Source organism: Rhea americana, unplaced genomic scaffold (assembly GCF_003343005.1).
Source record: "Rhea americana isolate MKP2758 unplaced genomic scaffold, rheAme1 scaffold_103, whole genome shotgun sequence".
Classification (NCBI taxonomy): domain Eukaryota; kingdom Metazoa; phylum Chordata; class Aves; order Rheiformes; family Rheidae; genus Rhea; species Rhea americana.
Window position 1 is genome coordinate 2,985,888 of NW_028185073.1, and position 24,930 is coordinate 3,010,817.

The 24,930-nt window shown below is 36.0% G+C and overlaps 1 protein-coding gene across 1 annotated transcript in view; it reads left to right on the top strand.

Moving 5' to 3' along the window:
• The window catches only part of BRD10 (bromodomain containing 10), a 57,995-nt gene extending 37,221 nt beyond the window's left edge, over window positions 1-20,774 (top strand). The window contains exons 6-9 of the mRNA XM_085307294.1: window positions 904-993; window positions 13,636-13,751; window positions 15,651-15,838; window positions 16,348-20,774. Coding sequence (XP_085163420.1) covers window positions 904-993; window positions 13,636-13,751; window positions 15,651-15,838; window positions 16,348-19,952 — 3,999 coding nt within the window. The 3' untranslated portion in view covers window positions 19,953-20,774. The remainder of the gene's footprint in view (window positions 1-903; window positions 994-13,635; window positions 13,752-15,650; window positions 15,839-16,347) is intronic.
• The last annotated feature ends 4,156 nt before the right edge of the window (window positions 20,775-24,930 follow it).

The window sequence follows — 24,930 nt, forward strand, 5'->3', positions numbered from 1 at the left end:
TTTTCAAATCTAAGGCTTAACGTGCAACTGAAGTAAAAATATGTTGTGAATTACTGATTTAACAAAAGATTATAATATCATTTTTGGTTTTGTTCTATTTGTATTTGATTTTTCTAAAGTGATTTCAGTGTTGTTTTCAGCGGTAATAAAAGAATCTTTCCACTTAAGGATATTCAGAGAGAAGAAAGTCTTAATGTAAAACAATCTGAATGAAAGCTAACAGTTTAATAACTTCTAGTTTAAAGAGTCTTTAATTGCCCTAAATTATGGTATATCAGAATTTAGAGATTACTTTTATTTGCTGATGAATTTGTTCAAAAAGATAGCTTGTATTCTCAAAAGTAGTATGTAAAAACCTGTTTTCTAAAGAAATGAACAGGAAGAAGCTGCAATGCACTAAATATAGTACTCTTGTTAAAACCATAAGGTTTTATAAAAATGGGTGGATTTATTAGATTGTATTTTTAGGAGAGTAAGCATAACTATATGAAACTTAGTTGAGGTAGAAGTTTTAGCAATTGTAGTTATTATAGATTCAGTGTAACACAAAGTTGCCATGCATTGGAATTGTTTGGTACTCAGACTTGTTCAGGTCATTACTACACATAAGACAAATTTGACAGTTTGTGTTCTTCACTGCAGTCTTAAGAAAATGCCTACATTTCAAAATGGAAACTGACAAGCAGTTATGTTATCTGAAGAGTGAAGTATTTTGTTACTAGATTTCCTTTTAAAATGCCCTGGTTATTTTTGTGTTTACATAAACATTTCCATAACTTAGACATCATTTGATTTTATTATTATTATTATTATTTTCTTAAATAAAAATGTATCTCTAGATTTTATTTTTCATTGTATGTATTTCAAGTGACCTATTACCAAATCTTTGTTTTTGTTTTTTAGCTTATTTGCACTAATCTTGATGAACTCAGGGATTTAATCACAAAGATTGAGAATGAACTCAAAGATCTGGAGGACATTAAAAAGAAATCGGTATGTGACATTAAAAACTTCCTTTTGTATAGGTATAAAACTATCCCAGTCGTTTGCTGAGGCCTCTTTAGGCCTGAAGGTTTGTACTTCAGTAATTGTATGAAGCCTTGCAATGTTGATACCTGAGGACTGTATTTATCTTTATATTTTTTGTGTGTACTGCTCAGTTAACAATGTTATAAAAAGTAAAATCAATAACTGTATATAACCTTTTCAGTGCCTAAGTAAACCATGGGTGGTAGTAATACACTAACCCTTATACAGTATTAATCATGTGAGCATTCTTCCTTGAGGGCCAATCCAAAAAGCAATTATGGGACAGAGTTCTCATACCTGTACTTGCAGATCTCATGAGTAGATTCTTTTGTTTGTTATGATTCCTTACTCCTTTGTCTTTGTAAGTAATTAGAGTTGCCTATAGGAAAGCATGCTATGTGATGGTAGATCTAAGATTTACATGCACATTTTACCTAATATACTCCATCTACGATACTGTAGATGAAACCCCCGAAAGAGTAACAATTAGACAAGAGAATCCAGCACATTTTGGTATTGTAGGAAGGACTTAATCTCATTGAGGAGATACCTGATTTTAAATACACAGAAAGTAGTACTAACTTAAATGGCCACCTGCAGCCAACTTTTTTTAGTGCTGATTCTTGTTCATACTCATCTTGTTTATTAAACCTTTGATCAGCACTTCTGTGGCATTTCTACAAACACTAGTAGCTTAAAATATCAATTTTTCCATATGTTAAAATTAGGCTGCTAGTTCCTGTGAATGTCTTTTGCCTCAAGCAGAAACAACTTTTTAATGACAGAAATATTTGGCAGGTGAAAGGAAATATAAGTTAGTACTTTGAAAGACCAAGCTCAATGCAAACACTTAGCCTAAGATTTGTTACAGCATGCCAAGTAGTAATAAGGGATCTCACTTGAAATTATTTTGGAGCTGCTAAAGTGCAGGTTGGTTTTGTGATGAGATTATAAAGAGGTTATTAGGCTATGTCAGCAATAGAGAGAAAATAGCAAAAAAAAAAAAAAGCATATACATCATCATATCAATAATTTTTGTATAGATGAGACTTTTAGTGCAAGTAAAACCATACCAACAAGACTTCTTCAAATGCTAAATATGTCATAATTGCTCTTTGGACTGAAATCTGATAATGTCATTATATAACTAAGTTGTATGACTTCACCAGGAATACTGTGTTTAGTTCTGACCATACTGCCTTAAAAAAAGGGGGGGAAAGGAAAAAGAAAGAAAAGCTTAACTTAAGTGCAGAGAGTTGAGATGCAACTCATTCAACATTGAGAAGTTGTCTGAGGTAAGGACAATCATTCTGTGTGCTTGTATAAATATATCAGGTCGTGATTTTTGGTCTCTGTGTAACATTTCCATAACATAAATGTTTAAAGAAAAAATTAGGATTAATGACTTTAGAAGTGAATGTAAGGAAACAAAAAAAAAAAAAAAAACACAAAACAAAACAAAAAAAAATTGCCATGAAGAAGGCAAACTGCATACTGTCCTTAAAGTAAGAACAAAAAGCTGTTAAATAGTCAACAAACTTTACTCGATAAAATGAAGTTTCCCTTTGCAAGGAAAATCATTAGAGTTGTATTTTGAAGCTGGTAACACCATGTGTAATTTGGTTAGATAATTTTGAAACTAGAAGAGATGCAGATTTTCATTCTTTATCATATAAACTCTAGCAGAAATGACAGCRGCAGTTCCAGAAGCATCCAGAACAGTGGGGTTTTTTTTCAGTTTTTCTGAAGTACCTAGTGTGTTAGGTTCTGTGTTAATTCAAACATGGAAATCTGACCTAGTATGGAAATTCATTTTTATGTGATAGTTCTTGTTTGTTATTAGGCTGTTCATGACCTTATTTCTTGTTTGGACCTAAAGGTGGTATTCTTAACTATTTCATGGAATCAATCTTGATTTTGTTCATAATAGTGACCCAGGAAAAGCCGAAGGAGTTTCTCTCCTTCATGATTAACTCTTGCTGATTCCAGTTTCTGTAGTTCTTAGCACATCACTGAGATATACCCTCAAGACAAGTTTTAAAACTTGCATTAAATGTTAATGTATATTAGAACTGCAGCTTGTTTCTCTTATGCAGCCTGTTTTTTTTTTTTTTTTTTGTTTTGTTTTGTTTTTTTAGTCTTAACTGCCATTTGTTTCTCAGGAAGTCATTCTAGAGCATATAAAAACAACTTCTCCAGAGCTTGGAAGTGCTAGCGGCTGTAATGAAAGAGCTGAACTGTAAGAGTTCTTTAACATGAATAAATTTACTTTTTTTTCTGACAGCATTTTGTTGTTCATAGTTGGACTGGTTCTAGCTGACACTTTTCAGAATATCAACTTGAGCCAAGAAATTACATGAGAAATTTTTAGCCYAAATAAGCTTTATTTGGCAAGTTGCAAGCAAATTAGAACAGGGAAGGCCTTGGGTAATTTGAAATGTAGGCATTACTACCAATTCCTCCTATAAAAATGATGTAATAAACTTAGAGATTTTCACTATCCAGCTGAAAAATACAATTCAATCTCATATGCTTTTGCATAACTGTAATGCCTTTTGAATTAGGTGTGAATAAAATTGATCCAAAATAATTTTGTACTTTCACTTGATTATTGGCGAGTTTGTTGAAAAAATGAAGAGATTTGCCTCAGTGTCCTTGAAAGTAACTGTTTAGAGAAGAACATGTAATTTGAGCTCAATCCTTTAATTTTAAACTGAGGTTCAAATCAGTATTGTCTCTTGCGAGACTACTACTCCTTTGAATCCTGGCTGTGGTTCTGATGTGAGGCTGCAATTTCACATGCGTTTTCAACTGACATAAGCCAAAATTGCTGCCAAAAAATATTTCCCACTCTCTGTGTTCCTGGCAACTTGTTGCATTATCTGTGGCACCTCATGAGAGAGGATAGCAAACTTTCTTTTRATGGCATGGTGAACTAAATGAGGAAGATGGTCTGGGATAAAATCCTATCTTCTTTCATGCACTGCTGAGGTAGTTTTAACCCAGATCTGTATCCTAGTGCAGTTTATCATGCAGTAGCACAAATAACTTGTGCTTGTGCTTCTGCAGCTTGTAGGGTCATTGTGAAGGAAGGAACATCTAGGGGCAAAAGAAAATAACACTTCTTTTGTCAAGAAAAGTGCTGTTTTGTGACAGTTGAAACTGTATGGCAAATTACGATCTGAGCCTGGAAAGAAGTTTTCCATCTCTTGCTTCATCTGCTAAGCACCTACTGTGATTGAAGGCACCTGCCCTATGAAATGGCTCTCGGCTGCGAGAGCTGGGCCTCTTCAGCCTAAGGAAGAGAAGACTGAGGAGGGATCTGATCAACATGTACAAGTACCTGAAGGGAGGGTGTCAAGGGGATGGGGACAAACTCCTTTCAGTTGTCCCGTGTGACAGGACAAGAGGCAATGGGCAGAAATTGAAGCACAGGCAGTTCTGCCTGACCGTGAGGGGGAATTTCTTCCCAGTGAGAGTGACAGAGCCCTGGAGCAGGTTGCCCAGAGAGGTTGAGGAGTCTCCTTCTCTGGAGATCTTCAAGGCCCACCTGGCTGCAACCCTGTCTAACATGCTCTAGGTGACCCTGCTGAGCAGGGAGGTTGGACTAGATGATCTCCAGAGGTCCCTTCCAAGTTTACTGATTCTATGAAGGAGGAGAGAATCAGTTAGATTTTTTTTTCTTTCTTTCTTTTTTGGTGAATAACTGGAGGTCAGAAGTCTGAAGATGCAGGAAAGGAACTTGAGAGGCTTGAGTCAAACTGAGGAAGTCTTTCTGTATACCGTCTAGTAAAAGGATTGAGGGTAGCTTCTGTGTCTTAAGGAATGTGCTAAAGCTATAGGAGAAGCTAGAAATTGTAGCTTCCTGRTTCTCTGACCTAGCCTGGGTTAAAAAAAAAAAAWGTGAGCAGCTCTGAAGTTTGTTTAGCTGCCAGTAACTAGTGACAGGGACTGCTTGAAGTCTGTGGGTAGTTTTATCCTTTTGCATTATGCAGTTTTGGAGCACTAGAGACAAAGGGAAAGTAGCGTATTGTAACTCAGGAGGAGTCCTCTAGAGGAGCCTTTTGGAAAGGTTTGGTTCCTTTCAAAAAGGAACAGAAAAAGGGCGAAGAATCTGAAAATACTTGTCTTTTAATCTGCCTCTACAGGAAGGTATGCAGAATAATGCTATATAGTCATTTTTAATGCTCATTCTACATGTGATTCTCAAAGAGAATGTCTCAGACCACACACGTTTTATCCTAAAGCTTACCTCAGAAAGTCAAATGAACACAGTATAGAGGTGAGACAGAAGTTTTCCAGGGCTAAAATAGCAGACCATTTTATTTCTGCTTCTGTTACTTAGTCTTGTTTKTATAGGTGTATTTGGCTCTGTAGTGCATCTGTTGCACTGACTTGTCATTAAGTGCTGGATATTGTCAGAATAGCAGTTTAGATTGCTGTCTAGTAACTGGTAGTTACTGGTAGATAGTTATGTAATGCTGCTTTTTTGGACACCGTGGAATGTAATGATGGCTGTTTTAGTTACGAAGTTTATAGCAGGCCAACCCCTGGGAGATTTTGCAGTTTAAAATTGGCGATGTAGGATGAAGCCCTCTGCGTTTTTATTTTGCTGTGAAAAAAATCTTATATATTTAAGGTAATGTAATTCTTGTTCTGTTTTAGCCTAATGTTTTCTTCCTCCTCCTCTGCCACAGAGATGCACTGTAGCAAATCACTCTGTGAATTAGGCTGTTCCATAGATATATACTTAACTGTTTGATATCACAGCAAAACTTCAGCTTTTCTTTGATCTTTTTTTGCCACTATGTAGTAGGAAACGATGACAGGATTGCAGATACTTGTGTCAGATAGAATTAACCAGCCTTGTCACAACCCAATTGACTTTACAAATAAGCATGTCACTACAAAGTCAGCTTAAAAAATAACACCTGCAAAAAAGCTCAGAGTTCACTATCTCGATCATATTTGCATATTAATTGTCTTAGTGTAAATGCTGAAAGATTCCTTGTTTACTGAAGTACAAGACTTTATTTTTATAGCACAATTGGATTTGAGTTGTTCCCTGCAAGTCTGATTGGTAAGTGCATAGATATCTAGGGAGGGAGAAGGAAGGCTAGAGCCTGGAACTCCTCAAAAGACAAAGTTAAAATAGATGAAGGAAATTATTCTAAGCAGGAAACCAGACTCTCCCTACAGGCAGAGAAAGATGAAACGAAGGGGAGGGGAAGGAGGGTCATCTAGTCAAAGGACACCGACCAAGTTCACAACTAACTAGGTTTTTGAAAGGAATATATTAAAGATGTTACTGTTTTGCAGATGTCTGTAACACTCCAGTGTTCTTGGCTTAGTAGTAAAAATGGATAAACTCATTTACAAAGGTTATGGGTTTTGCACTTTTCTAACACTGTTCTTGAAGATTTGTTCATCACAAGCCAAGGGAGCATTTTTGTCTATGGATAGATTTATCTGTAAGCAAGTGGATCTCAGCTGAAGGCAAACTAAGTTTTTTGCAACCTTAAGCCTGTGTCAATTGCGGAGATGTATATTTGGAAATGCATCTGAAAATTCAGAATTAAAAACCAACAGACTGAAGTTAGAAATGTTTAGGGCTGCAGACAAATTCATTTATAGGAGTGCTTAGGCCGCCCAAAGGAATAAATTGGGCCGGTATGGAATATAATAAGGCGGAGAGGGGCGACATTCCAATAGACTTGTTAAACTTGTTCATAGGAGTGTCCAAACTGAGAGAATAGACTGTTTTCTAATCGATGTGCTCCATGTTATTTTAAAATGAAATATTAATGTATAGCAAAAAAAGTCCCAATTGCTCATAGGTTTCTAAAGCATAGGTTTCTAAAATATTTSCTCTACATATGGCAAAGGTATGGAAAATTTTTTCATATGGGAACTGTGTTTTAGCAAGGCTATACAGGAACTTTAAGAATGCTCAGCAGAAATTCATGCAACCCTCCAGCAGATGAGCACTATTACTATTTTTTGTGATTCAGATACCAGCTTTACAGCTGGTAATGTGGAAAATCTTACCRAGTCTTCTCATTTGGACCCTATGGAAGCTTAACTTTTAGAAGGTTAAATCTTTGCTTTTTAGCACAAGATTGATTTACTTCTCTTTCCCTGTCCCTCTCCTCCCTCACCAGTGAAATACGTGTCATGATTGAGACTTCTGGATGCAAAGAGTTGTCTGTTGTATTTCTTTGCATATATATTACTGCACGTACGTGCTAACAAATGGTAAAAAGGTGGAAGACAGGAGTGGCTTAAGGGAAGCCTCTTAAACATTTATTGTAGGACAAGACTACACATAAGGAAAAATATAAAAATAATGCAAGGTTTAGAGAAAAAAATTGACAAAAACAGTAGGGCTAGATATATGGAGTAAAAGAGGAAGTGGAGGAGCTAAGAAGAACTGAAGACTGAGATAAAAATATATAAACATAGTGAGAACAAGAGAAGATAGAAATAAAGAAGAAAAACAAATCATTGTGGAGATAAAGTTTTAARGCATAAAGTTGAATTTATTCATTCTTACTAACCAATTAACTGGTTGGATTTAGGCTTTTGTTTTAAACTGGAGATGTAGTAAAAGATCTTTGACCTAAGTCTATATTGGAAGACAGGATTTTAATAGACCTGTATATTCACACAGGTATAATACTCATTTTCTTTTGTAGTTTAGGTTGTATGTCATTGTGCATCATGTTCTGTAATGTATCCAGCATGTTGTTTTTCCATTCTTTGTCATAAAACTTGATTTGCACTTCAGTCATTTGCACATACATGTTCTGTTACTGTTTTTTTAGTTTCCCTGTTTTCCCTCACCTTTTGAAAATGCTTGTGTGACCTCAAAATGTTGGATTTGGAGTCTGAAATAAGGCTTGTAAGTTCACATTTACATCCGTTAACTACTGCATAGTCTATAACTGCTACTTTCCTGTAGTTCTAGGAAAGTTTGAGCATGTGGAGCTTTTGGAAATCCAACCAGTTAATTGTTTATTATATTTTTTTATACCTTTCCTTATGTATAGTCTTGCCCTATAATAAATGTTTAAGAGGCTTCGCTTAAGCCACTCCTGTCTTCCCACTTTTTACAGTTTTAAGTGGGAAAATGCAGGTTTTACATCAAAGGCATAGATATGTGTTCCTACTTCTAATCTATAATATTTTCATCATATAGATAGTGCTGTCTATTCAGAATGTTTCAGTGCCTTGGATTCTGGTCAATTTGTATATTATTTTGAAAAATCAAGCAAGACAGCACACACAGGTATAATAAAACAGCTAATTTTACGATATTCAGAGGAAGGTAGAAAAATGATTGTATATTGGGTTAAGGCAATGAAAAACTCAGCTATATGGAAGGGACTTAAATGAGATTCTTATTAGTTTAAAAGAAAACCAAACTGTCTATAAACAATTTAACGTAAYACACAATGCCAGTTTCTTCTTGCATTGTAGTAATATAATTAATATCTTAAAGTTCCTCTAATGGTGAGTAAAATGTGACAGTTAAGTGCTGTATAATTTCATTGTTATGAGTTAGTTTAAAAAAAGATAGTGATATCCAGCTGATAATCTGTGTTTTTTTAACTTTAAATATGTGTCATAACTTTAAAATAAATGTGGGAGATAAATCAATGCAGTGACAATTATGCAACAGTTTTGCCTAAAGAAAATGAGCACATGTGGTTAAATATCTGTTTGAAGTGTCATTTCTTAGTAATAAACTAAATCATGAAATAGATGCTCTTAGTGGCAAGAAATTTGCTTTTTTAACTTTTACTCAGTTAAACTTTTCAGTTGAACTTTTTTACTAGTAAGGGTCGGGGATGCTGTTTCTGGAAACAACTTGGTTTGATCAGATCTCTATGTCACGAAGTTCAAGTTGAAGGTTTTCAAAAAAACCAAAGTTTTCCAGCTGAAATAAGATGATTTACCAATCTTTTCACTTTTCAGTTTCAGGTAAATTCTGAATAATATAATTGATAAAAAGAGGTCATGAGTGAATATGTTTTATAATTCACTGCAAGTCATTCCTCTTGCCTATGTTTTGTCCTACTCCTCAAATAATATCAGAGGTTTACTATTGATAGATCACTTGTAATAAATCAAAATAATGTTACTGACAATAAAACACAAATCATTCACTTGCAGAAATTTTTACTGTAAAAGGGAACTTCTGGCTAASCTTTATCAAAATGAAAACACTTCAAATTGTAGATGGTGGTCATACCATACACTTAAGTAATCTGATTGTGCTTTCTTACTGAGTCAAAACTGCCTTTGAAGTAAGCGTCTAAAATTTTAGTATTTGGCCTGTATGATCATTCAGAGGCGCATTCAGTCTCAATCCATGTCTGAATTGAAAAGTTATCGGTCTCTTTTCTTTAGGTATCTGATGTCCAAAGCAGCTGCAGATCACCAGCTCCCTCTCCGTGTGACATCACTAGAAAACGCTAGGCTGGTGATGTCACACATACCACAGAACCCCGCTGCAGAATGGAGCAGGCCTATTAAGGGTAAGGTAAGTTTTCTCCCTCCACCACCACCCCTTTTGAACAATATTGCATGGTTTTATAAGATTTCTAATTTTCTTTATTTTATGTCCTTAGGATATAAAGTAAAGATAACGGAAAATCTTATAAAACTGCATAATATTGTGGTTGTGTGTGTGTGTGTTTAAATACAAAACAAAACTCCCCTATCAAGTTTAGTCCTTACCCCATATATCCATATCCTGGCTCCAGTCTGCTTTGGGGTTCCATGATGAGTATGCCAGAATAACTTATGCTGAGGCATCACGGAGAGTGGAGTCAGCATTCCCTGGCTGCTCTGGATGTCAGAAACCTTGTTTCAAAAGGTAAGTTTTCAGTTCAGAATGTGATGAATGTCTCTCTTCAGTTTTATGAAAGCATTCTGCACGTTTCTAAARTGTATTTGCAATTTTTTTTTATTCAGTTGTAATTTACCATCGTAGCTCTAAGCCACATTTTTATACTTGTTCTATATCTAGGCTATTGTTTTGTTGTTTGTAGCATATACTGTATTTCTGGAACTGAGATTGTGAATTACAGGCCATGTAAGAATGTAATTCTGTAGACAGTCATTCTAGGTACTGTCTATTTCTGTTTAATTTACTGTTAAAAAAAAAAAACTAGCAGTTAGGAATGCAGGCTCTAAAATGTTACCAGACTTAGAATTAGCTCCGATAAATATAAAGGAAGCAGTTTATACATCTTTTAGAGCAAATGTTGAACCTTTTGTTCAGTGATATGGAAAGAGTGTTTTTATCTCTGAAGCACTACCTTGGTTTGCTGTCATTGCATAATTTCATGTTGTGTCTGTTAGTAAAAACCTGTTAGATTGAGACAACAACAGACCTAGAAGTCAGTGCATCCAGTCCTCGTCTCTGCATCCTTCTTACTGATGAATGGGCTGAAGTATGGAGCTCTAATACCTATTTCTTTGAACCAACCCTAGTGTTCCTTCAAACTATTCCTTATGGAGTTTCCTGGACGGCCTTATTTTGCTTGCTTTGAGTAGAAGGGCTATGATTGTTCTGCTGTGGTCAACACCTCCTGTGCCCTTACTTATTGTGTTCCATTTACTTGTAAATCCTATATCACATCAGGTCATGTTCAGAGATTTTGTCTTTCCAGTTCTAAGGAGTATCATGGACTCCTACAACTATTAGTTGGGACATTTGAAGGTCTCCCCATCTTGAAGCAGGACTATTACCAGTGCTATATCAGGTCGTCTGTGGCCTCGCTAGCTGAGTCTTGAAAACTGGGAAGAATGAAGATTCCACAGCTTCTGTGGGCAACCTGTTCCAATGTTATAGCTTCCTAGTGAAACTGTTTCCTAATGCCCAAACTGAACCTCCTGAGCTTCAATTTGTGGCTGCTTTCCTGTGATACCATCTGATGTTAGAGAAGAGTTTGGAATACAGTCATTTGGAAGGAGAAGCTTATGTTCTACAGACATTAATTGGCCACAGTGCAGTGCTAAAGCAGAGAGTTAAATCATAGGCTTATCAATAATTGATCTACTTTTTTTCCCAGAAGAGCACAAGACTATATTAAAGAACAAAATTGCCTAAGGTAATGCTCGATTTATAGTGATGTCTCAAAGTATAAATATTTTTTATTTCTCTTACTATTTAAATATTCAAGATAAATAGCAGATTTTGTATAATATTTGGGCTTTACAGAAGTGTCATATTTGCACAGAAAACCAGCTGAACCACAATCATTAAAAAAGATAAAGATCATTTTTTCAACATTTTTGGCTTGTGTTTTTTTCTCAAGTAATTGAAAAACAAACAACATCTAAATTCTCCAGAGATCATAGCTGTAGGATGTTAATTTCCTTTAAAAAATGTCTCTAAAATGCTGTGGGTTTTTTGATTGTGTTTTTTTAAGAGAGGAGAAAACCTGTAATCATTTTGTTCTTTCTTGAAGTTATAATGAGTATAATAAAGTCCTGAAGTGTGTTTTTGACTAAGCTTCCAGCCTATGTCTGGCTGTTCAGCACGTGATACAGTTATTACTTCAAAGTTTACTCAGTGGTTCAGCTCATATTTATTTAGGTCATAAATACTCTATTTTTTTTCTACCTAAACCAAGATCTCAGCTTTATTCAGAGGTAAATGACTCTCAAATTCACTTTTTCACTATTTTCTCTTACTCTCTAGTCACTTTCTATGTTTATTTTTTTCACATAACCCATTGTTTCCTAAATCCAATACATCATTTCTTTGTTCTTACAGTAATGACATTGGGTTATTGCCATTTTGTTTTTTATTTTGATACATTTCACTAATACTAGACATTATATAAATTTATCCTTCTAAAACTCTCTGAAAAAGGTTATATGTATATTTTGAAGGAAAACAGATCTGTGGGTTTTTTTTAAAAAAAACACTTATTCTGTTTACTGCTATTGTAAAAAGGTGATATGCCTTGTTAGGCTGCAATATAACATGGATCTTTTCTGTGCTCAACAGCACCTTTTTGCTGCAGTACTTTACCTATGCAATATGAACAGCCACAAATAGAGGAAATTTAAACGCAACTTTCTGACCAGTCTGTGTCCTCCACATTAACTGTTGTATGGTAATATGGCATCGTTTCCTATTTAAAAGCTTTGTGTAGTTTTAATTAAAAAATAAAGGAGTAGGCTTTAATTACATGTTGTGTAACATGTAACTGACAAGCCATAAAAATAAAATTGTGTCTGGTCTTCAAGAAAGTATTCAGCTTAGCAGATCTTGCTGTGCAGTGGAAAGATCTGCTGGAATGAGTTGAAAGGAATTACTCCACTATCCGTAGAAGGATCATTATTGCAGACTGCTGAAAAGCTGCTTTGTCCCGCTTGATCCAGCTTCTCCTGCCCTAAATTTTTGTGTGTGTGTGTGTTGGAATGCAGCTAGCTGTTAAGCAGATGAGCTGCACTAAAAGCTAAAGATCTGTATAAAATATAAGCAAGTTCCTTAGTTTTCCTTTTTTTCTGTTGTAGACTTCTGTAAAGACAGTCTTTACTCTCTTAGCATCTCCTATGTAAGATGAGACAAAATCATAAGGAAAGTACACTGAGTTAGTAGGGTGGCAAAAGCACTAGACTACACCTCATCCCTTTTTGTAGCTACTCATACATGTGCATTGTTCTGTCCTTTATGTGAGTAACTTTATTCTGAAGTTATTGGAACAAATACGTATAAGGCATGTGTGTTTAAGTGAGATGTTTCACAGCATTATGTCCATCATGTTTTTTTCCAATATTGCATGTTGCCTGTTTAAGTGAATAACAAAGAAAATCGTGCTGTGTAGATGCATGCTGTTTTTCCCAATGCCTTTTATCATCAGCCAGCCTTTCCAAACTTAAAACATGAATTCTTCATGGAAGTTCTTGATTACATATTTTAGTTTGGAAGAAGAAAACTATTTTTAATTATATGATTGAGTTAATCTAAAAGTGTTTACATTAGCAAACGATGTCTGTTACTTCGTAAATGATCAGTTTACAGAACTTTCCTGTATTTTTTTTTTTTWAAAAAACTTTGGATAAAATACAAACAAAAATGTAATCCAAAATTGTTGGGTTTTTTTTCTCCCTTAAAAGTGTAGTAAATAATAAATTATGTCACCATTTACAAAAATATATATTAAATGATATTATTGTGAGTTTTTTGTGTAGAAATTTTAGCTTTAACTGTTAAAAGTTTGCATATGCAGCCAGTTTCTTTGACCTGAAAGGACTACTACATATGTTAGGTACTCCTGTAAGTAATTTTAAACACATCATGTGTTCATAGAATTCTGCTTCAGTTGTAAGTTTTAGCAGTCTGTAAAGAATATAGATCTTTTTATTATGGCTTTTTTAATTAGGACATTGTTTCTCTTGGGTATAAAAACTGTAGAAGTGTTAAGTTTGCTTTACAGGGTTAAGGGGAGATGCAGTTACGAAATAATACATGTCTAGTAATTTCTTTGTGTTGCATTAAAATGTATCAAGATGACTGTAGTGCTAGTACGGTATAACAAGAATTAGATGTAATGCAGTGATAAATTATATTTATGTTTGCAGGGAAGGTGGTATCATCGGAAGCAAGCAGTAAAAGAATTGCATGGTACGTTAATACGACTGCTTAATGAATTGTTACCATGGGAGCCAAAGCTAATGAAAGCATTTCAAAGAAACAGGTAATTAGCGGCTTTTCTCAACAGTAATTCATGAAATTCATTAACAGAACAAAAAATTACAAAACTTATTACACTTCAAAAAACTAATCAATCTTATTTGTCTTCTAAAATAAGCCAAGTGAAGATACTGTTGAGAGTTGGAACAAGGTATTAGCAGTGCTTTAGTTTGAAGAATTATGTGATGTTGCAAAATTGGTGATTCAAAGTAAACTTGGATTTAATCTCAAAAAGTTTTTTTCCTAACACACTTCAGAATCCTTAATTATGCTTGTCCTTATAGTTGTGTCACAGCCTATCTGACACTTATTGCTGTTTGAGGAAAATCTGAAAAATTATATCTAGAAAAATACACCAGGGTGCTTTTGACATTTTAGATCAGGCTGCTGTGCTCTATGCTGCCTAAACCAGTTAAATTGGCCATCTGTTAAAATGTCATTCTGTGTTTTTCCAACTGTATAGATTTGTATGCGTCTAGGATGAGGTGTGTCATAGAAACATGAGTATAGGAGTGACAGGGTTAAACCTAGTGAGGACAAGTATTACTTCTGAGATGTCCTTTAACCCTTTCAAAATTGTGAAGGAGCATAGCATTGAATGGTATTTGAGTAGCACGAAGGTTTGAAAGGAACAGTTGCTTATACCTACTGATCAGACCTGTTCACTGACCCTGAGCATAAATTCCTTGAAAGAAAAAATAAAATTCCCATCCAGAAGCTCTAGTGCTTGCTTAGTGTCCCTCTACGATTCTTGAATATACCTGGGCTTAAAGTTCAAAATAGCCTGTTGCCCAGCCATCAAAGGGCTGGGTTTGACCCTGGTTATCCTCRTTGGGCCTGGTCCTGACTTGTGGATTGACTTCCTGGTTTGACTGTGGACTTCATCGCCACAAGTTTGCCTGGTGGTCTGGACCTTTGACTGAATCTGGCTGCCACCCTCAATCCTGCTAGCTTTGCTCTGGTACGACAAGATGCGGTCCTGGGCTGCCGCTACCCTGCAGGCCAAGTTATCACACTCAGCTCCCTATCTCATAGGGAGCAGATCACCTCCACTGCACTCTGACACAAAGGACTTACTTTAACCCATAAACATGGGTGAGCTGAGGACCTTATTTTTAGTGTCTAAGAGTTGAGTTTAGATCTAAAGCAGGCACTACAGTCTGTTCTAGGTAAGGTTCTAATTACTAGCATTTGTTCATTCTTCTGATAATTAGTCCTCCTGGATATTTGGTCACTGCTGGCTGAACTCTGCAGTTCAATGTGTTTGTATGCTAAAATATCCCTAGATCTTTTTTAAATAATATAGAAGAAGAAATAGTGGAAGTAAGTAGCAGTCCAAAAGTATCAAGATAAAGATGCAGTTATTGTTGTTTCTGAAGAGTGTTTAAATGGAGTAAAGCAGCTATGTTTTCTATCTTATGCACATTCTTAACAGTGTTACCCTATGGAAACAGCAATGGCAGCTGTTGTAATGGCCTTGAAATTAGAAAGTTATCTTACAGGAGAAAGGGGTACATCATGGTCCAATAGCTGATTCAAAAACGTGATGCATTCCAGAAAACAAGATCTGCTTCTTTCTCTAATTAGAGCTTCAGAGGAATGAGTAAACTTGTTGCAATTAATATCTCTATCTGTATAAGTACATCTGTCACAGAGGTGTAGGAAGAAGCAGAAAATAGAGGTGGGAAAAAAGGAATGGTCAGATTTGACTCAATCTTCCTTATTGTTAGAAGACTTTAGTATATAGGATCTGATTTTGGTGAGGGAAGGAATGTTGCTTTGCTTTACATTCTCTGGGCTTTAGAGACTTGCAGAGCTTTTTTTAAAGTGGCAACAAATACAAGCAAAAACATGAAAAATTAAGTGTTTTTCTTCATGTAAAGTCAGCTGTGTTATTTTCAAGGTCTCGATTGAAGAAGGACTATGATGATTTTAAAAGACACCCAGAGCTTGATAAATTTACCAGAGAATTGTGGAGTAATGATGAAAGTGAAGCTGACTCTGGCAAAGACTCTTTTGCAGTAGTAAGCAGTAAATATTCTGAGTCTACAGAACATGTGGAAATTCCTCCAACAGATCACTCGGACAGTGGTAAGTGTCTATGGGAATTTGATAGCCTGAACTTGATTTAAGAGCCTACCAGTCTTTCCACATGAGCCTATGTCCTAATTTTTTCCTGAACTAGTAGTGTGACAATATTGGAATAGATTGTCTATTATATATATATAAAAATAAATTAAACCCACCTACTGGCAGCAGTAAGTGAGAAGGTGACAGACATGACAGATGAGAATTCTGTTGTGTGAAGCTTTTGCCATTTTTGTCGTTTATTATTTCCATGATAATATATGAGGCCTACTCAGAATTTACCTTAAACTGACAGTGGCTTATGTTGTTTTTTTTTTAAAAAAAAAAAAAAAAAAAAGATGATGATGTAGTAGAGGTGATGAACACTGTCATCACCTCAGGGACTAATCTTTATAGCTGTCATGATAAATGCTTGCAAACTAGCATTTCACCTTCAACTGAATGCTATAACACTGTCATGGATGTATTGGTTGCAAACTTTTAAAACAATTTCTGTTTTAATATACTTGCAGAAGAAATGAAACTGTTAGAGATGAATTTACCTGCAGGAAAAAGCAGACTTCTGAAAAAAGACTCAACTGCTAAAGAAATGCAGAAGATACTGCCTAAGTCTGTTAAACGACAGTCCAAGCAAAACAGTTGTCTGTATCAAAGCACTCATGAGTTTTCACCAAGGAAGAAAGCTAAGCTGAGCACTAGTGAGGCTGTGATCCACAGTTCAGAAAGTAACATAARGACAGACAGTTTGACTGAGCCAAAACAATTTGAAGCATCACCTCCAGAATCATCTTCCCTGGCAGATCCTGCAACATCAATATCGAACTTTCTGAAAGGGACCAAACCCATCCAGGCCTTGCTTGCCAAGAATATTGGGAACAAAGTGACCTTAACAAACCAACTGTCACCTCCCCCASGCATTAATGTATCTACTTCTGAAAAGCAAGTTGTATCACCTTTGGAATCATCAGTAAAACCAGCACTGCCCTGCCAGACCAGTTCAAAGAATCCTTTACAAATGGTATACAAAATGCCAAATGGCCATTGTGTACCAATAGACCTTCACAACAGTTCTGTGAAAATTCAAATGCAACCTGTTACTGACCCTAAAACTGGAGAAAAAGTCATGCAACAAGTTCTTATTTTACCTAAGAATTTTCTCATTCAGCAGAAAGATGGAAAATCTGTATCGAAAGACATTCAGTCGCTGCAACAGGAGTCTCCTGAGCTGCACTGTACAAGTTTGCCTCAAGTGTCAAATGTCAATGTTTCTTTAACGCCTGTCCTGGCACCCACAAATCCTACCATTCAACCACCTAGTGCAATTTTTAACAAGAGTATTACACATTTGTCACAGATAACTGATCCTATGAACAGAACACAACCATTGCCCTCTATAATGTCATCAAGTAATTTATTGTCATCAGCAGTTAAAATGAGCCAAGCTGAAACTGACAAAACCAAGACTACAGTTTCAACTGCCACATTCCCTGTATCTTTGACTTCCCATACTATTTCCACAGCTGGTCAGTCTTTGATATCAGCACCAACATTAAGCGGCTCTACAAACACTACTTCTACTTTTCATAGTCTTACATCACAGCAGGCAAGTGACTCAGAAATTAGGCAAGAACTGAAAACCATGTGTATAAGGGAGTCGCAGTCCATTCTGGTCACAACACGAGGTGGTAACACAGGAATTGTTAAAGTTCAGACAAACCCAGAGCAATTTTCACCTAATAATTTGTCTTCTAGTTCAGTTTTCACTTACACACCTCAACTTCAGGCACTTTTGGTGCCAAAATCCACACTATCATCCTCTCCTCTTCCCTCCATAGCAACTGCCACCTCTGGTCTCCCGCATTTTGGACAGTCATCTGTTTCTGGGTTTGCCTCCTCAACAGCTTCAGCCATCAGCATTCCAGCTTTCCCTGCTGATTTACACCAGACAGTGGAGAAAAATCTCAAATTCACATTAGAGCAGCCTACTTATGGGGGCACTTCAGGTCAAGTAATAGAGAAAAACTGCCATGTGTCCTCTCCTCCTTTGTCCTCCATTTCATCAGCTAGCACTTTGTCAGCAACTCTAAGCAGTCCTGTTAGTATAATTAGCATTGGACAGAGTAACACTGTCATTAATCCAGATTCTTTAGTACAGCAACAAGGTGATAGTAAAACTAAAAAATGGCCTCTTACACAGTCTGAGCTGAATTCAGCAACAAATGGAGAGGTAATCAGTGGTAATCCCATAAAAAAACTTATGTTAGTCACAAATCCACCTATTTTGTCCCCTTGTGGGGTGTCAGGAGTCAATATTATACCTTCACCAGCATCCACTGGTGTTAATGCTCAGAAATTAGTTTTCATTAATACTCAAATTGCCAATGGCCCATCAAACACTAACCTAATTGCAGAGTCATTGAAACATAACCTTCCTTCTTCCCTAAGCAAGACCTTTGTTAGTGCCACAGAGCAAACACAGTTGGTTCTGATCCCATCTACAGTAGGTGCACCAGTAAGGATAAATTCATCACCTACTGTTGCTCAAGTCAAAGATGTGAAAATTGGACTAAATATAGGTCAAACTATAGTAAATATTAAAGGCAATGCACAGCAAGCTCCACCAATTAATGTGCTGCAGTCTGCCATTTCTAAGGGAGAAGATAAAAAGGGCATGGCTTTATCTTTGCCAGGTGGTGGTAGTTTGGTTCCTGTGTGTTCAAGTTTTATGAATCAAAGTGTTACATCCGTTAATGAGTCTATATGTGCTGCAACAAAAGTTGCAACTACTTTTACAGTGACAACAGCAAATGCACGTGTAGAATCTGTTTCAGTAACACCAAATGGGACTTCTGGGACATGGCCTACTGTTTTGGTTGGTGGAAATGATACCTCAAGAATAAGGCCAACTCTTGGTAATCGACCATGTACGTCAAATGCTGGAAATGCTATGGGTTTATCAACTGTGAAAACCGGTCATCTTGCTTCATCTGTACTAATTTCAACTACACAACCAACAGTATCTCCTCAAAATTTACCATCCACTCTGCAGTTTCCAGTCATTAGCTTACCTGGATCTGTAGTCGCCACCCCTAAAGTGTTAACTACAGTTCCTCAGTTGGCAGCAGTTTCAACTCCTCCTTCAGTACCTCCTCCACCCACACTACTTCAGTTTCAGTCATCAGGCATTTCAGCTGCTATGCCAAGTAATGCAAATATTCAAAAACCTCAAACTGTCTTGCCCCTTGCCTCATCAAATGCAGGCAAAATCATTAGTTTTCCCAGTTTTTCTTCCCTACAGTGCCAGCAGATGCCTCCCAATGTAGTGAAACAAACTCATGCTCACACTTGTGTTTCTAACATTCACATGTCTACAGCTTCACCAACTGTAACAAGCAAGGCAGGAGGTCAACTGAATGAACCTTGTATTCAACAGAAAATAGTCATTAACACCTGTGTGCCTTTGGCACCCGGAACTCAGATAATGATTAATGGTACTTGTTTTGTTGTTCCACCACAAGGCCTTGGAGCTGGCAGCCATGTTCTTCTTCTCTCTTGTAATACAAAACCAATTCCTCCTTTAACTATTAACCATGGTCAAGAGGTTCAAGGTGCCCCAGTTGTTAATCCAGTAGCCTCAAAGATCACTCTAGCACCAAGTAATTCGTTAAATTGGCAGACATCAAAACATCCTTTGAAAAGCTCTACAAAAATTGTAAACTCCTTTGGATCTGCAGATGCTTTACCAATTGTACATGCAACACCKCAGATATTGAATACTCCAGCTAGCTCATCTACTCCACCATCTGTAACAACAGTGTCTRTGTCTTCAATGATAAAATCCCCTGCTAATGTTTTAGCTACGTCTTCTGTGGTTCAGACTGGGAACTCTCAGTTACCAAGTAACACTTCAGTGTTTCACTTAGACACATCTATAAAAAAATTGTTGGTCAGTCCAGAGGGAGCCATTTTGAATGCTATAAGTACTCCGACATCAAAAGTTTCTTCTCTCTCTTCCTCACTGCCTCCTGTTGTAGTGTCCACAAGCAGAGATCCCACCACTATCTTCCCTAATCTTCAGTCATCTTGCCTTGATAAACCTGACAAAGCTACATCCTGAATTTAGAGCAAATGAGCCACTTCAAGATTTTGGGGCATTCTTTTGACTTAAGAAGTTATTGTTGTAACTGTTAAATCATTTCTTACATTGTTCGAAATGGTTGATTTACTTAAAATTACTTCTTAAAGTTATAGTTCTTTTTTGTTTACTTAGGAGGAGGAACAATATAYTCAGTTTAAGTCAGAGATACGCTTTCAGAGCGTTGTTTCATAAAATGGTCAGAGATGACCAGTAAGTTCATAAACACTGTTAGTTCAGAGAAATCTAGCTTTTGCACATGTTCCATCTTAAAATATGGATAGTTTGGCAGTGTGTTTATGACTGTGTCTCCTTTTCATTTGTCAAATCTTATTTTTGTTTGATTTGTTTCTGTAAAAAAATATTTATGCATTGTAAAAATGCAGTTTATGGTATAAAATTGTACATATTCATGAATTCCTAACAATCTGTACTAAACTATATGTACAAAGAACTATGCTGTCTTATTTATGTTTTGTTTACATAATGTATAGTTTTTTAAGTATTTTAGTAACTCTGGACCAGTGTACTGTTCAGCAACAATGCAGAAAAATCTGCATACAATAAATCAAGTTGCTGCACTGCTTTGCGTTGGCAATAGTTTAAAAATGTATATATCTGTTACGCTGCAGCACAATACACACACACACATCTTTCTGTTTAATGCAGATGCATTCCAACTTGTGGAATTCTGTGGAATGAAATTATTTAATCTCTTCTTTTATTCTATGTAGTTTACATTTCACATGATTTAACAGGTGATGGAGGGTCTTTCTGATCCTCGTGGCACAGGCAAGGATGGCCCATATCTCATCCACTCCTGTTGGATGTTTGCTTAAATCACCTTAAATCTTCAGTGACATGCTAAGGCTAAGAATGGTTTCCCAGTCACCAGACTCAATCACACTGATTACTCTTCAGGACAGCCATATTTTGTTGTATACCTCATGGATCTGATGAACAGTTCATTATACTCTTTTTTTTGCAGCCTTACATGCATTTGTGCGTATTTGGAGACTGTAACCAGCTATCTCTTTAGTCTTCTGTTGAGTCAGAACATACCCCCCCTTTTTTTTTTCTTTTTACCAGTCTTGTTTTCTAGAATTGTTTTTGGGGTAGTCTTTCTGTTGGTCTAAATCTTAATGAAGAGATAGTGTTAAAGCACTATACAGTACTAAAGGAGGCCTTATTATTCCTTTCAATAGAAATAATTCACATCATACACAAAACCTCTTACTCTCCCCTTCTCTTTTTTTCCACATATGCAATATATGTTGATGTAGGTTCAGCTTTTGATCTGCTAAAATCCTTGGGTCATTTTCTGCTGATCATCTGACTTTACAGGTGCCTGATACAGTGTTAATTGAAATGGAGAAGTCTTCTGGTATCTTTGAGATGTACACAGGACCCTTAGTGTATAAAGCACAAGTGTCTGTCTAGCAGCTCTTATTTTGTTGAAGGTGATAATTTTAGAAATGTTGTTTTAATATCTGATGATTTTTAATTATATGGAAGATCCAGTCTAAGGCTGAACACTTTTGTAATTTTTTAGGAACTCCAAAGGAAGATCTCAGAAGCACTCTTGAATGTTAGTTGCCTTTCTAACAGTTGTGGTTTCAAAGGGATTGAAAAGCTTAGATATCAGTTTTTAGCAGAAATCTGAGTTTGAGTTTCATTGAGAGGAGGTTGAAACTTTTGCCGCTCATCTTCTCAAGTTTTCTCCTTTCCCTACTCATTCTCTACACACAGTTTGGTTTATTTCTTGGACCAAGGAATAAATCAATGGCTTCCTCCCACTGAGTCACCTTCCCAGCATATCTTTCTGAGAAGAAACCTGGTAACTAGTTAACCAGAGGGGGGGGTGGGAGGAGGTGGGGGGAGAGAAGACTTGTTACCTTTCATAGATTTCTTTACTAACTAAGCAAAAAATTGAATTAGGGAGTTACCCCTTTCTGGATCAGTAACCTCTGTTTTAGCTTAAGGCTGAGAAAAATGAAAGAGGTCACTTTTTGGACACTAGAGCTTTTATTTTAGAAAATAACTGCCTGGTATGCTTTACCTACTTTTCATACAGGCTTGATGTAATTGATTTTGGAGATACCTGGTAGTAAATGAGATGTATATGCTCATGTTTACAATGTTAATATTTTTTTGAATCTATCTCTATTCTGCTGTTAAATGCTACAAGTGGCTTCTTACTTGAACAGACAAAGGAAGATATAAAGTAGCAGTTTCTTCACAGACACTTCAGGTTCTCTAAAGACTTATGTACCTGCAAGAAAATTGTATTTTATTCCCATGTCACTGATAGAACCTTGAGACTGACTTTCTTGGATTTTTCTCTGAAGATACAGGTTTTTCCTTTTCAGTGTTGTGATAGAGTGAATACCTACCTTGTCTGGAAAACTTAGAAGTAAGTTCTGCTGTTGCAGGCTGCTCAGATGGAGAAAGAAATTTTGCATGATTTTTTATCTGCTGATGCAGGAGGAACATCTATGCTATCAATAGTTCATTCTAATAAATAAAAAGTTTGAAAAGCCTGGTTGAGGAACTCAAAACTCAAGTCAATTATGTGAATGATTTATAGAAGTTTTCTGAACCAGTTTGATAATATATTTTGATATGACAGGCATAAATTTGCCACATGCATATTTAAAGGCATATATTTCAGTTTGATTGTAATTTTCATGGACACTTCATGGACTCTTTTTGGACATAATATTTCAAATTCTATTGGATAATAGCTTGAGATCGCTGTGTAACGGACTTGGGTGATTGATTATTTTGTAAAATTTTAGTCTTTTTGCATGAACGTTCTCTAATAATGTAAATATTAGAATTTCTTTCAACTGAATATTAATGGCTTTTGCTAATTTGTTATGTCTTTTTCCTTCTTTGTACCAAACACATACCTGTAGCACAAAAAACACTGTAATAAAGTAGGTTACATTCATAGAGGCAGTGAAAAAGCAGAAGGACATGCTTTTTTGTATATATATGTAGAGAGAGAGATACACACTGTGTATTTCAAACTTCAAAGAAAACGTTCTGACCTTTTCAGAGCTTGTGAAATGCATTGCATTCGGACAGAATGATTAATTCAGCTATTGTGTACAAACTTTGGTTTTATTAGTAACTTTCAACATTTTAGTTGGTATCTTTGATTTGTTACTAAATGAACATGTTCTGTACAATAATTTTTCTTGACTGAGGATAGAAAATGGCATTTGTTTTGCATCACTGTTTAAATTCAGTGTTTTGATATCCATTTAGCCATGTGCTAACACTGCCATTTTCTTCTAGGGATTCTGCCTTTACTGTACTATAAGCAGTTGAACTACACATATTAAATGGAAATGGTATGTAAAATGAAATTAGAACAGAAATGTAACAAATTGCTTGAGTTTGTAATAATATTTACTACATTGAAATTTATCACGTGGTATGTTGAAATGTGTATAAATATAATTTTTCACCTTTTACAGATGGAGAAAATGAAGTACACAGTTATTGCAGCAAAATGGAAGAACTGGGAACAGTACCCTGTTTCCCCGACTCCCATTACAGCATCCTATTCATAAGTAAAGGTATAGATAACTGGATTATTGCTTTATTTTTCCAGATTTTTACCAAGGGAAAAAACGGATAACAAAATGAAATAGTTCTCAAACTGTTAGTGGCATTGACAAATAGCATTTGTTAAAATTAAAGAGTACAGGAAAGGAAGATGGAGAAGAATCCACTGTGACTGTGATTTTTGTCATTGTTTTCAGGCCTCGGAGCTTTGCTTGTCGTATTGATTTCACAAAAGAAAGACAATATCTTTCTCCAATTAGTTGTTCGTGATGATTCATTCAATTTACTTCCACAAGTATAAAATCAGATTATTTTGGCTGTAGCTCATGGCTGTAGCACCTAGTGCCAGCATATGTATAGGCATTCTGTCTGTGTATGTGATGAAGTTGAGACAGTCATTCCTCATTCTATCTTTTAACATTTGCATTAATATATATATATAAATCAAAGAGAGATTTGTGATTGGATATTGGTATATAGTCATAGGGTGCTATGGTGATAGTAAGAAAAGAGTGGATTTATGATAGAATCAGTTTAATTAGTATAATAAGCAGGACTTTCTAGCTTTAGCATTAATTCCTGGGGCAGAGGGCGAATTGCTGTACATCTGCTTCATAAAACAAACTTGTCAATATGCATTAGCAACATGTGAATACTAAAATTAAAAGAGTTTGTTCAAAGGTTGTCTGACCAGTAATTCTACTGTTTGACTACATGTTATGTCTTCAAAACATAATTCTTGCCTGAAAGGAGTGTCATTCAGCAAACTGATCTTGGAAGAATCTTTGGCACAGAGGCAAAAATGGGAAAGGCCTGTCTTAACATTTTTTTCTAAGATAYTTGACAGCTTTGTTGGACCTGAAATTAGAATGATATTTCAGTCCCCAAAATCCTTCAGCTGATGTTGCTTTGAAGTTCAATTGGAGTCCAAGGCCACGCTTTCATGAGAAAGCGACCTTCGGTATCTAAATCTAAGTTATTGCCTCTGCCACCAATGAAGAGCATAGAATAGGCAGGAATATTGTTCCCATGGTGAATACATGAGTGGAATCTCACTGGAAGCCCTTTTCCTCCTCCACAGACAAGCGATTGCTGCAAAAATCATGATCTTTTGTTCAAAAAAAGCAGTCCGTAGTTGAAACTGGGTCTCTCGGACACTTCAGACCATGGAATGCAAGTGACAAAGCCAGGCAGGGCAGTCCACTCACTCCAAGCACTGCTGTCTTGAACTGTGTGTTTGACTTGGGATCCCATTGCTGTAATAACCAGTAGGGGATGCTTAATGAAAGAATAAATAGATCAAGTATGAGTTAATTTGCCACAGTATATATGCACACAGCCTCCAGCAATAATTCCAGGAGAGGTATGTGAGATGAAAGAACAG